The sequence below is a fragment of the Pyrgilauda ruficollis genome, unplaced genomic scaffold, assembly GCF_017590135.1.
Source record: "Pyrgilauda ruficollis isolate IOZ18807 unplaced genomic scaffold, ASM1759013v1 scaffold19, whole genome shotgun sequence".
Lineage (NCBI taxonomy): Eukaryota > Metazoa > Chordata > Aves > Passeriformes > Passeridae > Pyrgilauda > Pyrgilauda ruficollis.
The window spans coordinates 5,633,356-5,647,299 of record NW_024518095.1 but is presented as its reverse complement, the minus strand read 5'-3'; the positions used below and the strand labels follow the sequence as shown (position 1 = coordinate 5,647,299).

Sequence of the window (13,944 nt, the reverse complement as noted above, 5' to 3'; positions counted from 1 at the left end):
AACTGATGGGCGTAGCACAGCACCTGCTTAGGTCATGCACCCTTTCCATGGGATTGGAGCCACAAAAAGAGGTCAGGCAAGCTGGATCTGTGTCTGATGAGTGGGTGACCAAAGGGATGGAGAGGTAACATCTGCCAGAAGGACAAGAGGACAAGGGATCTGAATGCCTGTCCACAGCTCCTACTATGGGTATGGGACTTCAGTTCTGATGGACGAGCTGGTGGAGAAACCTCAATTAGAAGCAGACTTTGGTTATCAGCCTGTGTTTAACACCTGGGGAGGAGTTAGTGGAAATGCATTTCAGGGAGGGTCAATACTTCCAAGCAGCCTATCCATCAGGATTCTCCCAGTTTGGTCTTTACCATCTGTCCTTTGGTAATGTAAAACTCAGCCTTTCATCTTCTCATTAACCTGTACCCCCACTGGAACTATTGCATGAAATATAATAGTTCCAGTTGAAATATATGTGGAAAAGAGTTTAGAAATATATTCTTGAATAGCCTTGTGGTGCGTTTGGGTGTGAACTAGACTGTTGACACCCTGAGTCCAGACTCAGTTTCTGCTGCCGGCTGCAGTCAAGATGCTGTTGGAGGCTGGTCATGGGAATGGGCACCTGAGAGGGGCATGGAAAAGGAGGTGGTGATGATGGCTCCAGGGCGCAGCTTCAAGGACACAGATCTGTGCAGTGCTGATGTAGCAGGTATCTAAGGGCAACTGAGGAAGGACTGAGACATGGAGGGATAAATTCTTGCTGCAGAGGCATCAGAGGAGGCCAAAGAATAACCTTTGTTCCACTCAGCTTTTAACTGCTTCCTTTCAGGTGTAAGAAAAAGATCTGGGCATTTCAGACCATGAGGTTAGGTTGATAATGGCTCTTGTCCTGAGAATCTGAGTCACAAAGAATGGAGCCCAGCCAGAGAGATGCCCACCCTCAGTGCTCGCAGATATCCACTCTGGCAGTGCTGAAGCCTTGATTTTCTAGATCTGTTTTCTCCTGTTTGTCACCTGTGTACCTTGTGGGTATTAGAAAACCAGGAGTTTACATTCGTACCGGTTCTGCGTTCTCATGCATTACCATCTACAGATGGGTTGCAAATTACTGTCTAAAGAGTGCAGTGTCCTGTTTGGAACACTGCATGGTATTTCAGACTGAGGGTGCAGCACTGCCTGCATGTTAGCAGAAGAGCCTTAGGAGCATGGGAATCACCTGGACTGATACATGACTGCAGCTCTGGTCATTATACCTGATTACAGCCTTAAATACAGATAGCATTTTTGAAAAAGGGAATTTGGAAATCAGGCATGTGATAAATGCAGTGTTGGTCCTGCACAGTTTCTGATTCCTCAGAGGGGATTGCACAGTGATGTGCAGATGGCCAGTGACTCCAATGGGCCACTGTGTGGGGAAGGGTATTTTCAGGGTAGGAGCCACAGGTGGTCAGTGCTTTGGTTCTGATACAGTCTCTGATCACTTGTGTGCACCAGTCAGCAGCAGTGAAACCAGTGTTGTACCACAGAAAATGTGATGGTTTTGTGCCGTCAAATTGTCAATCAAATAAGTGCATTATAATTAAGACAACAGGCACAAACTCATACAGTTCTCAAATATTTTTATGCAAAAAGAATTCAGGATTCCTACCCTGGTAAAAGCCCCTGCTTTGCCCCACATTAATGTTTGGTTTTTTTTATAGGAAACTAAAGTCTGTGATGGCCTTGAAGTTGTATTTGTGGGTTTTGAAGTGGTTAGGTAGTTCTCAGAAGAGGATACTGGAAAGTAAGAGACTTGCTGATGTCATTTTTATTTCACCACCAGTACTCCAAAAAAAAAAAAAGCTGAGAGAGGTGTTGGTGGCCCTATATAAGGTGCAGCTCACCTCCTGCAGAGCATGCCAAGAATCACAGCAAAGGTAAGGCTTGCAGCCCTCGTGCTGCTCTCACTTTGCTTCACCCGCTCTCCTTGGCGCTAACGCTGCCTTCCCTCCTCACATCAGTGCTGAGCCTCACGTCTGCAGCCTGCTGGGACGGACAACTCCAGACTCTGAGACATGGCCTCCCTGCACACCTTGTCCAAGAGCTTCCCTGGATGGGTTTTCTTCTGCTGCTGTTGCTGTCTCCCTCTTCTTCTCACCAGCTCTCTGCCTCTGAAAGGGGCTTCCACTGCCCATCAAGCCTGCAGGCTCAGGAAGATCAACTTCCAGCAGCCCTACATCAGGAATCGCACCTACACCTTGGCTAAAACGGTACAGTCATCCGTGTTCTCTTCGTGGTGGGATCTGAGGACCTACTCTGTTGGTGCTGTGGCTTCTAGCCTTTGGCATTCCTCCCTCTTTCCCCCACTTTACTCTAGAAAAAAACAAACAAACAAACTGTGGATTTGCAGTTAAGCAGAGTTTGGGTGTGTGGAGCAGGTCCATTGCCTGCTGGCTGTGTAGCCAGGGGAAGCTGCTGCCTCTCCTCCTGCCGCTCCCCAGGGGAAAGGCAGCCCCTGGAACAGCACAGCTGCTTCTTTTCAAACAGCTGGTGCCAAAGTGGGTAAATTGTGAAATATGACATTAAATTTCTCAGTTTGCTCAGGCCATTTGGAGCTGGGCCTGTCCATGACTCCAGTCACGGCCAAGCAGATGCTCAGGTGTCCTACAGTGCTCTGCTAGGGCAGGTTTCCTGGCTGCTTTTGCATGGGTGGATCTCCCTGGGTGCGCACCACTGAGCACTCCCAGCAGCGCTGTGGGCCACTGTGAGGTCGGCCACCTGCAGTATCTGGTTTAGTCACCATAACCACGACGACTTCTGACTTTTAGGTGGGGGATACGAGTTCAGACCTCGGCTTATTTATTTTCCTGTGATACTGACCTTGAATCTCACCCAGCTGAGGGGAGAAACAGACATGATGTCCAGACTTATCTACCTGTAACAGACTGTGGTGTCCATTCCCTCATTTCACCTGCACTTTCATTGCTGATGAAAACTTCTGGGTTTATTAGTAATTTTTAAGTAAGGTTTCCATCGCCACCTGACGCTTCCTTTCTTTCCTCTCAGGCCAGTGCCTCAGACAAGGACACGGACAACAGATTGATTGGGCAGCAGCTCTTTGTTAACATCAGGGTAAGCCTTACATGAGGAGCCTGCCCTTTGCATCCCTCTGCGGCACTTATGATCTCTTGCCTTGATTTAACATGACCTCTTACCTTCATACATAGGAAAACAACCGCTGCTACATGATGAAGAGGGTTGTGGAGCTCGTAGTGAAAGATGTTCTCCTCACTGAAGTCAAGAGCCAGTACCCTTATGTTGAGGAGGTGGCACAGTTCTTGGCATCGCTGGCCTCAGAGCTGAGCAGTTGTGTGAGTAACACTGGGTTTCTCTCCCTACGACTCCCATTGCTGCTCCTAAATCTCAGAATGCTACAAGCAGTGGCAAAAGGCAGCGATATGAAAGGAAACCTCAGATCAAAGATATGAAAGTCAGAGTTAATAGAAAGGTGTGAAAAAGAAAAAAATAGTACATCATTGCATATAGCTGTCCATCTTATATCTGGATGTTTCCTTTATTTTAGCAATTCTCAGGAAAGAGAGACCACATTGAAAAGAACCTGGAACAAATGAAGAACAAAATGGAACAGGTACATTTTCCCCAAACATTTAGAAGGAGCAGTTTCAAACCCCAGTCCTTTAGCTGGATTAAGGCTGACCTAATTATGAAACAAACTCGAGATTATTTAGGACGTGAAGCCTACAAGGGCATTAAATGATTAATGATAGATTACTGATATTTCCTCTTCTAGCCATCCCTCACTGGTCCTGTTAGCTCTCTGCAAATGTTATGGTAATTTAAACCTTAAAAAATTAGGTTTCAGGAAACTTATATGCTAGTCTAGATTTGAACAAACTAGTTTATATCTTGTGATATAATGACACTAACAGAATTGTGTAACAGAATTAGGAAAGTAAGTTATTGATTCAGTTTCTGTGACAATCCTAATTTCAATTTTCAAAAAAAATAACTAGTTGCTAAGATTTGCATTCTGCTCTTTTCTAGTTGGGAGAAAATGGAAAGACTAAAGCCATTGGAGAGCTGGATTTACTGTTTGACTACATGGAAAATGCCTGTACTGATGCCCCAAAGAAGGGAGGGAGCAAGAAGAAAAACTGAAAAAAATCTGAATCAGGCTTGAAGAAATGTCTCTGCAGATCTCTTGCAATAACTCAAATTGATTAGCTGCAACTATTTCCATTCCCCCCAGATGCAGTATATTTTTCACTTGTGTCAAAGCTAGCAAACTAAGTGGGCAGAGACAGGGTGCATATTGCTGTCTTCTTTGAAAATGAAAACTCCAGGACATTGCCTCTCAACTGCAACCCAGGGCATTAGTTATTTATAAAAGCACTGTTCTGTCCTCCTTGTCTCCACAGGAATGAGGCAACCATTTCTGTCTTTTATACACTGAAATTTGACACCTATGAATCAGCTTTGTTTAAGGCAGTGATGTTTTGATGTGATGTTTGTTTTAGCCAGGATGTTTTGAGTCTCCTAGTTGGAAATCTCTCTTGCATATGTTGCCCTCTTCTGACCTTTAACTGAAAAGTTGGTATTTCAGACTGTTTCAGAAGTCATTTTTGTCATTTGTATTTAATGGTAACTTATTTTAAGGTAATAATTATACAATACTTTTATTTATATAGATTAATTGAAAAATATCCAAGGAAATGTATTTATGAAGCTTTACCAGAAATTGACACTGCTGTGTAATATTTATATGCAGATGGAACATTTCATAAATGCTTGCACTTTAATTTATTATAATAAATATTTTGGTCCTCAAATATTGCCATTTGTAGAGCTTTTTGTCTTTTCTTCAAACACAAGGGAGATGACACACATTTCACCTGTGGAGCTGCTGGACTAGTGGCTGTATTCTTGTGCCCAGAAAGGATGCAAGCTCTGCCTGGGGCTATGCTTCTTCACTGTTAGCCAGCAATTCTGACTTCTCACTGGCCAGGGCTTTCTGGGGAGCGTGTCAATCAGCCTTTCTTGTGGGGGATGGTGGGACAAATAGCATCACTCCTGAAAGTCATTGGTTTGGTTCACTGTTTCTGCCTCGGTACACACACAGACAAGATCCCCCCTTGAATAGCTGCTGTTGAAAAGTCCCAAACTGTCCCCTTGGATGCAGCTGCTAATGAAAACTCAGAGCTCTGCATTCCCACTGCCCATCCACAGCATACTGAGCACAAATGGTGTTCTGCAGCATCAGGGATCTGAGATCCCTTCAGAAGAGAATGTTTGGTGCCTGTTCTCAACACAAACTCCAAGGCAGAAAAACTGCCAAGTCCCTGAAGCACTGTTTAATCTGTGATTTTCATGTCATGTCCTTCAACAAAATCTCCTGGAAAGAGAAAAGAGTTGCTCTGGTGTAGCCAGGGAAATTGGTGACTGGACCAAAGTAGTGAAAAGCAACAAAATAATCAGAAAGACAGAAGAAATATGTAATAGCAGATTCCAGCAATTGCTGAAGTCTTCTTGAGCAAGGCCTTACCATTTATTTATCAGGCAACAAGTATCATGTCCACATTTAAAAAAATGTTGTTCCTGAGCCAGAGCAAATTAAAGATGGATTTAAAAGCATCCATCCATACCTATTTTGAACACAGTTTATGTGAACAGAAGTCACAATGCATTCTTGTGGGAAATCACATATTAAACCAGCATATGATGCATTTGGGTGATGGATGCTTGTTGCCTGTCAAACTAGATGCATTCAACATGGTTTACTTTCCCCCCACTTGCATTTGCATATCACCAGACATGATTTACATACCTGTTCACAACCAAGGCAGAAGTGGCCCATTAATGACAGGCAGCCAGGATCTGGCACCACATTACATTTTCAGGGATTTAGCCTTTATTATGTATTCAGTTGGATATGTATTTCCTTTCTTCTGGAATAAGGAATGGTGTTGTCAAGAGCTACTAGCCAGCATACTTTCTCTTATCACTCAAACTTGTGAGAACTGACAGCAAAGGAAGGGAGTTTAAACACCAAATGTATAGTTCACTTCACTGACCTTTGAGATACAGTCTTTCCTTGAACTACATCTGTCTCCCTTTATAGTCAGTGGATGGTAAGAGGAATTATACAAGTGTCATTTCTCTGGTCTGCATTAGAAGTTTATAAAGACTGTGGCTTTGGGCAGGATAACATGACTTTATCCTAAAAGTACCTGTTTTGTTCCTTAATGACAAATAAAGACCAGACCATGAGCCACATACTTGCTGATCCTGGCTGGTAAAATCACAAATGGATAAATAACTTATTTCCTTCCTCTACTTCCTTTAGGTCTCTTCTACGCTGTCCTTACTGAGTTGCTTTACCCAGAAATGTCAAATCAGTCTCAAGTTTTCCACACTGGAGCTAAACCCAGATTAAAACCCATCTGTCCACAAAAGCATAAAAATGAAGTTGACTAATTATTAACTTCTCCAACCACCAGTTGGAAGACTCTACCACAGAAACCTCATGAGCTGGAGCCTGGAAATGCCACACAGCAAACTTTGTAGAATTTCCTTCTCAGGTTTTCTTGCAGAGTATGTGTGACTTGAGGATGTGTGAAGGATGACGGTGATGGTCAGTTTTGAACAAAGGAAGTAAAAGTCAGAGCAGGTTTTCCTTAAACAGGAGGAAATGTCTGGGACAAACAATTACTGACCAAAAGAAAATAGAAATGTGGTTTCAGTCAGGCAAGCTGGGTTTTAATTCAGTTAATTGTTCCTGCTCAAAAAAGGAAAATCTTGCTGAAATGTTTTGTTCTGACATTTTCTAAATAGTTAGTGTTTTGGTTTTATGTGCATTTCTTTCAAAGGTTGAAAAGAGATTTGAAAGCAAAATGAGCTGTTTCATTTTGAGTTGGACAAGTGCTTTGGGCCTACACAAAATGAATTATTTTGGCTTAATTTTCTGGTTGGACCACCAAAGAGAAACTTCATTATTCACACAGTTCTAATTCCCGTGGCCCTATTTTCATTCCTTTTTTCTGCCTCCAAGTCACGGACTGTTTGCAGTTCCCAGAGATCCTTGTCTAGCAACCTTAGGGAAAGCACCTGCTCCACATTAAGGACACCTCCACTGTAGGGGCTGCAGGATCTCCACCTGGGCAAAAATTCACAGACCACTCTACTGTGAAATTTGTGTTTCATTGACTCTTCCTCCCCTTCTCTCACATTCGGTGACCAGAACAGGCACTTTTTCTGTTTCTACACAGATAATTGCAAAACATTTATAAAACTGCCTCTGAAACATCATATTGTGAAGAGAGAAGAACCCAAAGCCTGAACAGAAGTTTCCACATCCTGCTGAGTAAGTACTGGTGACAGTTTAAGAAACATGTCTTAAATACATTGCCTGGAGTGTTACTCATTTAAGAGATTTAGATATTCAATGTATGAATATATACTCCCCAAGTGACCTAGAATAATACAGGGTTGATATTTCCAATTTGCTGCTGGAAGTATACTCTAGGCAATGCAAAATGTTGAAGCTATGCTGCTCATAAGTCAGTGGTATGTGATTATGTCAGCTTGTGCTTTAAAGCACACTTAGCTGCACAATTAGCTGCTCTGAAGGAGGTGTGGACTGCAGCGAGCAGCAGTAAATGCCTGACAAACTTTTCAGTCAAGGTAATGATCATAGAAAGAAGGAAAAATCTACAATCCAGTTCTGTGGGACCCTGGGTATTATTGGCAGGCCACTATCCCCCAAAAAAGTTTAATGGAATAACATATTTAAGATGGAAAGTAATGCAACCTCTCAGGGGATCCAGACCAGGATTCTATTTCTAACAAACATTCAAGAATGCTTGTTAGAAAGTCAGATTTGGCTGAGGTAACTAAATACAGACTATGCTCAGGCTGGTGGCGCTTCTGGGGCTACATATGATTCATAGCACGTATCCATTTGTGACACCTTTTCATGGTTAACACAAAGCTGCAGGCATTATCAGATTAACTGTATGAACTTCACCACTAACAAAAGTGCTAAACAGCAATGCAAGTGAAAAGATTTCTTCTCAAGTCTAGGAAATCACTCTCTCTGTTAACCTTTACATTACAAATCCCTGGCCAACGCCAATTTCTGTAATTTCTGTAGTTTAATTTGGAATTCAATGATGAATAGTTTGAAAAGATTCCTATATCTTTCCTTCCCTAAGGAGAAATTAAAGTAAAATTTATATTGAGAAGAACCATTCATCCTCAGCAAACTAGCTCATGGGACCCAAACATAAATATTTTTCCAGTATGAAGGATTAAAGCACAGCATTTAATATTTCCAGGATCTGGCCATTTGTCTTATCCAAATTTGATTAAAAAAAAAAAAAAAGGCCTATCTTCTAAACTAAAAATATTTTTTCTTCAGCTGTGGGCAGCATGGATAAAAATATTTTGAAAAAAAAGCAGACTCATGAATATGTCTTTAACTAGCTTACTTGAAACTGTTTTATGGTTGTTTCTTCAAGAACCAGTAAGGATTTTCCCCTGCAAATTGTAGCCCTAGTTTCAAATGACTGAATGCAAAGTGATGTTGTTTTCCAAAAACTGCAAAATTGCACCAATTTAAAGTTCACTTTATTCTACAGTTTTTCTTCCAAAAGAAAGATTTCTGACTCCTAGTGCACATTTAAAGAATAGTGATGATGTTCCTTAGAAGTGAAAAGAATGGGGCAATCATGCATCTGTGGTAAAGTCTAAAAGCTGTGCAATCATAAAGATTGACTTTCTGATTAACCCTTGTGATGTTAGAGCTTCCCAATGGATCAGTTCATCCTGTATCTGGTCCTGCTCCACAGAAGGTAGAAAGTAAGCTCCTATTGACTTCAAAGTGTGCAAGATCAGACTTGTTGTTTGTGTACTTATAGGGTTAATTATATTAGAAAAAAAAATAAAAAGAAAGGTTTCAACACAGATAATGGAAGTGATGATTTGAACTGTTCTGATAAAAGGCTTTTTCATGAAAATCTATTGTATAAAGAGTTGTTTGAGAAGCAGAGGTTCCAAAATAAAGTTTAGATGCTGCTTGTCATTACAATGACCTTGTATTTATTGTTGGTCTAAAAATACCCAGACCTTTTCTTACTTCTTACCAAAAAAAATCTGTAAAGTTTCTGGTTTAACCAGCTTTTCTCCTTCAGTAGTTATCCTTTATAATGTGAGTTCTGGCAGTGTTGAATAGGGGAGGAAATTCCAGATTGTCTCTTTTTATTATGTTGTCACCAAATAAATAAATTGTGTGACTGAGATTTAAGGTAGATATTACCAGATTTGAGGATGTTATCAACTCTGGGGCTTATTTTTACTTTGACAGCTCAAAGAGAGAGTGTGCTTGTTTGTCAAGGACAGCATTTGGCAAAAAATATGACTGGTTTGTAGTCTTTAATGTGAACATCAACACTGTGTTCATTTCTCCTCTATGTAATAGAGGTTCAATTCAGTTTAGGAAAGCATCTTTGGCTTGATGGGAACCACGTGTGGCTCAGAAAATACAGGACAGTTACTTGCACATGAGATAGCTGGTTTAACTTGGCATGTGAGCTTGTAGCCTCCAAAACAGGGAGCTGCTCAGTGTTGTCATTGTGCCCTCATTTTCATATCTGCCAATGATTCAGTTCTTACCCAATCTGGATTTCTGGGATCTCGAAACAAATCAGTGACCAAGACTCCGATCCTGCAAATTGTTAAAACACCACGTATTCTCTTCATTTTGATAGTAGCCTTGTATGAGTCATCTGCCCCAGCTTTGGTGCCACAAAGCCAGCTAGCAAACTGAGCTGCTGCCCACAGGTGCTGGCAAACCCGTTCCCAGCCGTGCCAGGCAAGGGGAGCCCGGTGCCTCCAGCAGCCCCGCGATGAGCTCGGGCTCAGCTCCCGGCCCCGGGGCTGCGGCTGGCCTCACCCAGTCCAGCAGGGACTTCAGCGGGTGCTGGTGCTCATGGGTCAAGCTCAGGGCAAGTGAAAGAACCAGAACCAAGAAGATTTTTCTGTGCCATTTTGCTTTGGAAAGGTTTTAGCAGTAAGGATGTAACTGCGTTAGACTTCAGTTTTCAGTTCCTAACTGTTTTCCATTGGTACTTGCAGTTATGGACTTCACTCTCTGTTGGTAGCCCGGTGTCGCTGGAAATGAATAAATAAGAGAGAATGTTTTGTAGGGGAGGTGAATATGTGATGTTTCTCTGAAAATAGGAAGACAGGAGCAACTAACTTTTTTCTACACTGCTGAAGAGTAAACCAGAAAATTTCTTAGACCTGCAGTATGAAGCTTTGGCTTGCAGGTTTAGGCTTATACCATAACCTCATTATCAGAATGGAGATAAAATATTGATAAATTACCTGCTGTTCTTTGCCATATAAATAGCAAACCAATAAAATGTTATGATAAATAAAATGTTTGCTTTCCCAAAGCGACAAATTAATAAAAAGAAACTTTTATACGTTCAGAGGTTTGGGCAAACATTTCAGACCTAGAATACTTTGAAGGGCATGCCTGAGAGTTTTGAATCATGTTGTCTGAAGATCAAGGCAACAAATGTGGTTTTTATGGAGCTGCTGATCTAAACAGAAGGAAATTTGGTACAAAAACGTCTTTTTGCAAAAAAAAAGAATTCTCATGTGTAAAAATCTGCTTTCACATACTCTATCCTAAACCTGGAAATGTGAGGAAACCTTTCACAACCCATGTATATTTGGAACTGATAAAAGCTTCTTAACAAATGGGTACAAGTACTGAAAATTTTTAGAGATGGGAAAAAAGTAATTAAAATCAAGGCTGCCATGTGATTTTTCCAGCCCACATAGTGAGCTATAGAATTAACCTCTTTCTGGTGATCTAAGTAATACAAATAATCCGGAAAATTATGGCAAAGGATTTTTTTTGTTGTTTTTATTCTTTGTAGCAAATAGTAGCTTTGAAGATTTTATTAAGTTTGAAAGGTCTTTTAAATTGGATTTTTGGAATGTTTTCCTGCTTTTCTACATAAGAGTGATTTTCTTCTGGAAACTCAAAAATTGGTAAGCCCAGCACTGATACTAAATTGTAAAAAACCAAAAAAACAAAAACCAAAAAAGGTGTCCATTTGTTTTCCTCTGCAAACCATAGCTTAAAAAGTTAAAAGTAGCTATTTTCATATGGAGAACACTAAGAACTTGCTAATTAGTTTTGCTTCACTCCTACAAGTGAAGTGAATATGGTTTAAACTTCTGTCACAGTTACAATATGAATTGGATGTATGGGAGTTTGCAAAGCCAGTGCTGAGGTCTGTAACTGCAACTTTGCATATAAGGATTCTCTAAAAGCTCTACTAAATCTACAAATATTAAGAGATTAAATGTTTTTGTTTTGTTCAAGAAACTCTTGAAGAATGTACCTGTTAAAACATTTCTGTGATTTAAAGTGTTGTGCATATTGTGCTACACACTAATTAAAAAGTAGACCCTGAAAATAGACTAAAGAGTGAAACTAAACAAGCAAGTTATCTGAAGTTAGATATAACCAGTATTCTATTTTTTCCTTAGGTTTCTAAAATAAATTTCCTAAGTTTCTAAAATAAAGTTTTTCTGTTGTTTTAATTGGAAAAATCATCAAAAGTTTCCTGATCTAAAGTGAAAATTTCAATAGATATTTTAACATCTGTGGCATCTTTCTTTCTTTCTAGTTATATTTTGTGATATTTTATTTTTCTATGACTTTTAGGAGTGTTTACAATTCAATCTCTATTTTATAAATCCTGCCGAAAGAAATTCTTATCTTACAGCACCATCAGGTACTTCTCTAATGACCTGTGCCATGCCATCCAAAGATTTTACATGCTTTGGCACTTCTCATAACTAAATAATTATTTGGCTTCCATACATTTTCTAGCAGAAAAGTGCCAGATGTGACCATATCTGATAATTAAATAAGTAAAATTGCCATGATGGCATTACAAGGGAAAGCAGGGCACAGACTTTTGAACACTTGTGTATGTCACAAGAGAAAAGAAGGAGTGTGGATTAGCCACGGCCCCACGTGGGAAGGCTGAGCTGTTATTGCAAGCACATCTGTACACTCTGCAGAAATACTGCTGTGCAAGGGTTTCCTAGTGTGACTTTTGTGGTGGCAAACAAATGTTTTCTAAAGAGTTTGGGGATTGAATCACTGTTGCTAAATGAGATCTCTTGTCTGGTTGATGGGAACGATGCTCAAACATTTTTCATATCTCTGTCTTTCATAATCTCTATTCTCAAATGCAAGACTATGTGTGTGTGACTAGTAAAGGCTATATACATAAAGGTTTTATATAAAATTCAACTCCTGGTCCAACCAGAAAGCGATTACTAATTTTTAACTACGTAATTGGACATTTGAGATGTGCCTTGAGTTACTCAGGTAGCACTGAGCATTCTTCTGAAGCGGTTGGCCATAAAAACTGCTACTGCTTAGAAAACTATTTTTTAAATTTGTTGTCTATTTCTGTGCACAAATACAAAATTTTAATTCTAGTACCTTGGTGGTTTCAAAGTGGATGCCGAGTATACTCTGTAACCTGTCTCTGAAAAGACTGAATGTACTGAACCTTCCAATCACATTTCTGAAGTAAAACCAGCTCGATAGATAATTGTCAGACATCTGTCACCAAACTGAAACACTGAAGCAGGCCAGTAGCACAGGGAGCTCCACCACTTGAACCAGTCCTGAGAATGACAGAGGACTGACAGCATGTTTTATAGCAACTTACATTTGAAGCTTACTCAGAAGTTGTTATACATAAAGTACAAAGGAGTTCAAAGCAGGGAAAATGTGATTATGTTGGTGATTTTTTGTTTTGTTTTCGGTTGATTTGGTTTAGTTTGTCTTCTTCATCTGGGTTTGAGTCTGATTTCTGCTTTACTTAATACCTTAAAATTTTTATGAGGTTTGTGTAAGGCATAATATGGAATCAAGGCATCCCAGAACATTGGAGAGGAGAGAATAATGCATCTGATTCTATCTTATCAGAAGGCTAATTAAGTACTTTATTATACTATATTATTCTATTCTATATACATTACATCTAAACTGAATCTACCAAGCCCTCACTCTGCTCACAGCTGCACTCCACTCGTGACTCTCCCGTGCTGTCCCGTGACAGTCCGACACACACACGCTCCTGGCCCTGGTAGGCCAGGGAAACAAAACACCGTCACTCTGGGTAAGCAATCCCCATATTGCATTCTACTTTGGCACAACACAGGCACAGCAAATGATAAGAATTGTATTTTCCCTTTCTCTGAGGTTCAGAGAATGTGAATCTCAGAAATCCTTGGGAAGAATTGTGCTTTGCTTTTCTCTGTGAAGAGAAATGTGGCAACAGCATAGAGTGAAAACCTTTTGAGACCATTGGATTTGTGGAACTGGTGGCGAAGTGCCCCAGAGATAATTCAGGGACTGAAGCACCTTTTGTCTAAGGAGAGGGAGAAAGAGTTGAGACTGTGCAGCTTGTGGAAGAGTCAAGGAGATCTCATGATGTGCACAAATGCCTGAAAAGAGGAAGCAAAGAAGAGAGCCAGGCTCCTCTCAGTAGTGCCCAGTGACAGGACAACAAGAAATAGGAAAAAATTAAAATCCCTGAAATTCCATCTGAAGTATGACAATTTTCTACTGTGACCAAAAATTCGCACAGGTTGACCAGAGAGGTTGTGAAGTCTCATCTTCAGAGATATTCCAAACCTGACTAGACACAGTCCCAAGCAAGCAGCTGTAGGTGGCCCTTTTTGAACAGGAGTGTTGGATAAGGTGGCTTCCCGAGGTCACTTCTGACCTAAATCTTCGTTGCTCTTTGGCAAAGGCAGCTGGGGGCACTCAGACAGGCACCATGAAAAGTGGCTGAACAAATGTAGGGATTATGTGTGTTAGACTGGGAAAAGCACCAGGCTGACATCCAG

General features: G+C 40.7%; 1 protein-coding gene across 1 annotated transcript; it reads left to right on the top strand.

Moving 5' to 3' along the window:
* Positions 1–1,864: 1,864 nt before the first annotated feature.
* On the top strand, positions 1,865–4,174 carry IL22 (interleukin 22). Its single transcript, XM_041465695.1, has 6 exons — positions 1,865–1,907; positions 1,992–2,240; positions 3,037–3,102; positions 3,198–3,341; positions 3,554–3,619; positions 4,036–4,174. Exons 2-6 carry the CDS (start codon positions 2,046–2,048, stop codon positions 4,147–4,149), a joined length of 585 nt encoding a protein of 194 aa, XP_041321629.1. The 5' UTR covers positions 1,865–1,907; positions 1,992–2,045; the 3' UTR covers positions 4,150–4,174.
* The last annotated feature ends 9,770 nt before the right edge of the window (positions 4,175–13,944 follow it).

Excerpts from the sequence above, each read along its gene's own strand:
- IL22 (XM_041465695.1), top strand. The coding sequence starts at position 2,046 with ATGGCCTCCCTGCACACCTTGTCCAAGAGCTTCCCTGGATGGGTTTTC. Across the intron at positions 3,342-3,553 it reads CCTCAGAGCTGAGCAGTTGT|CAATTCTCAGGAAAGAGAGA; the intron begins GTGAGTAACACT and ends CCTTTATTTTAG. Across the intron at positions 3,620-4,035 it reads TGAAGAACAAAATGGAACAG|TTGGGAGAAAATGGAAAGAC; the intron begins GTACATTTTCCC and ends GCTCTTTTCTAG.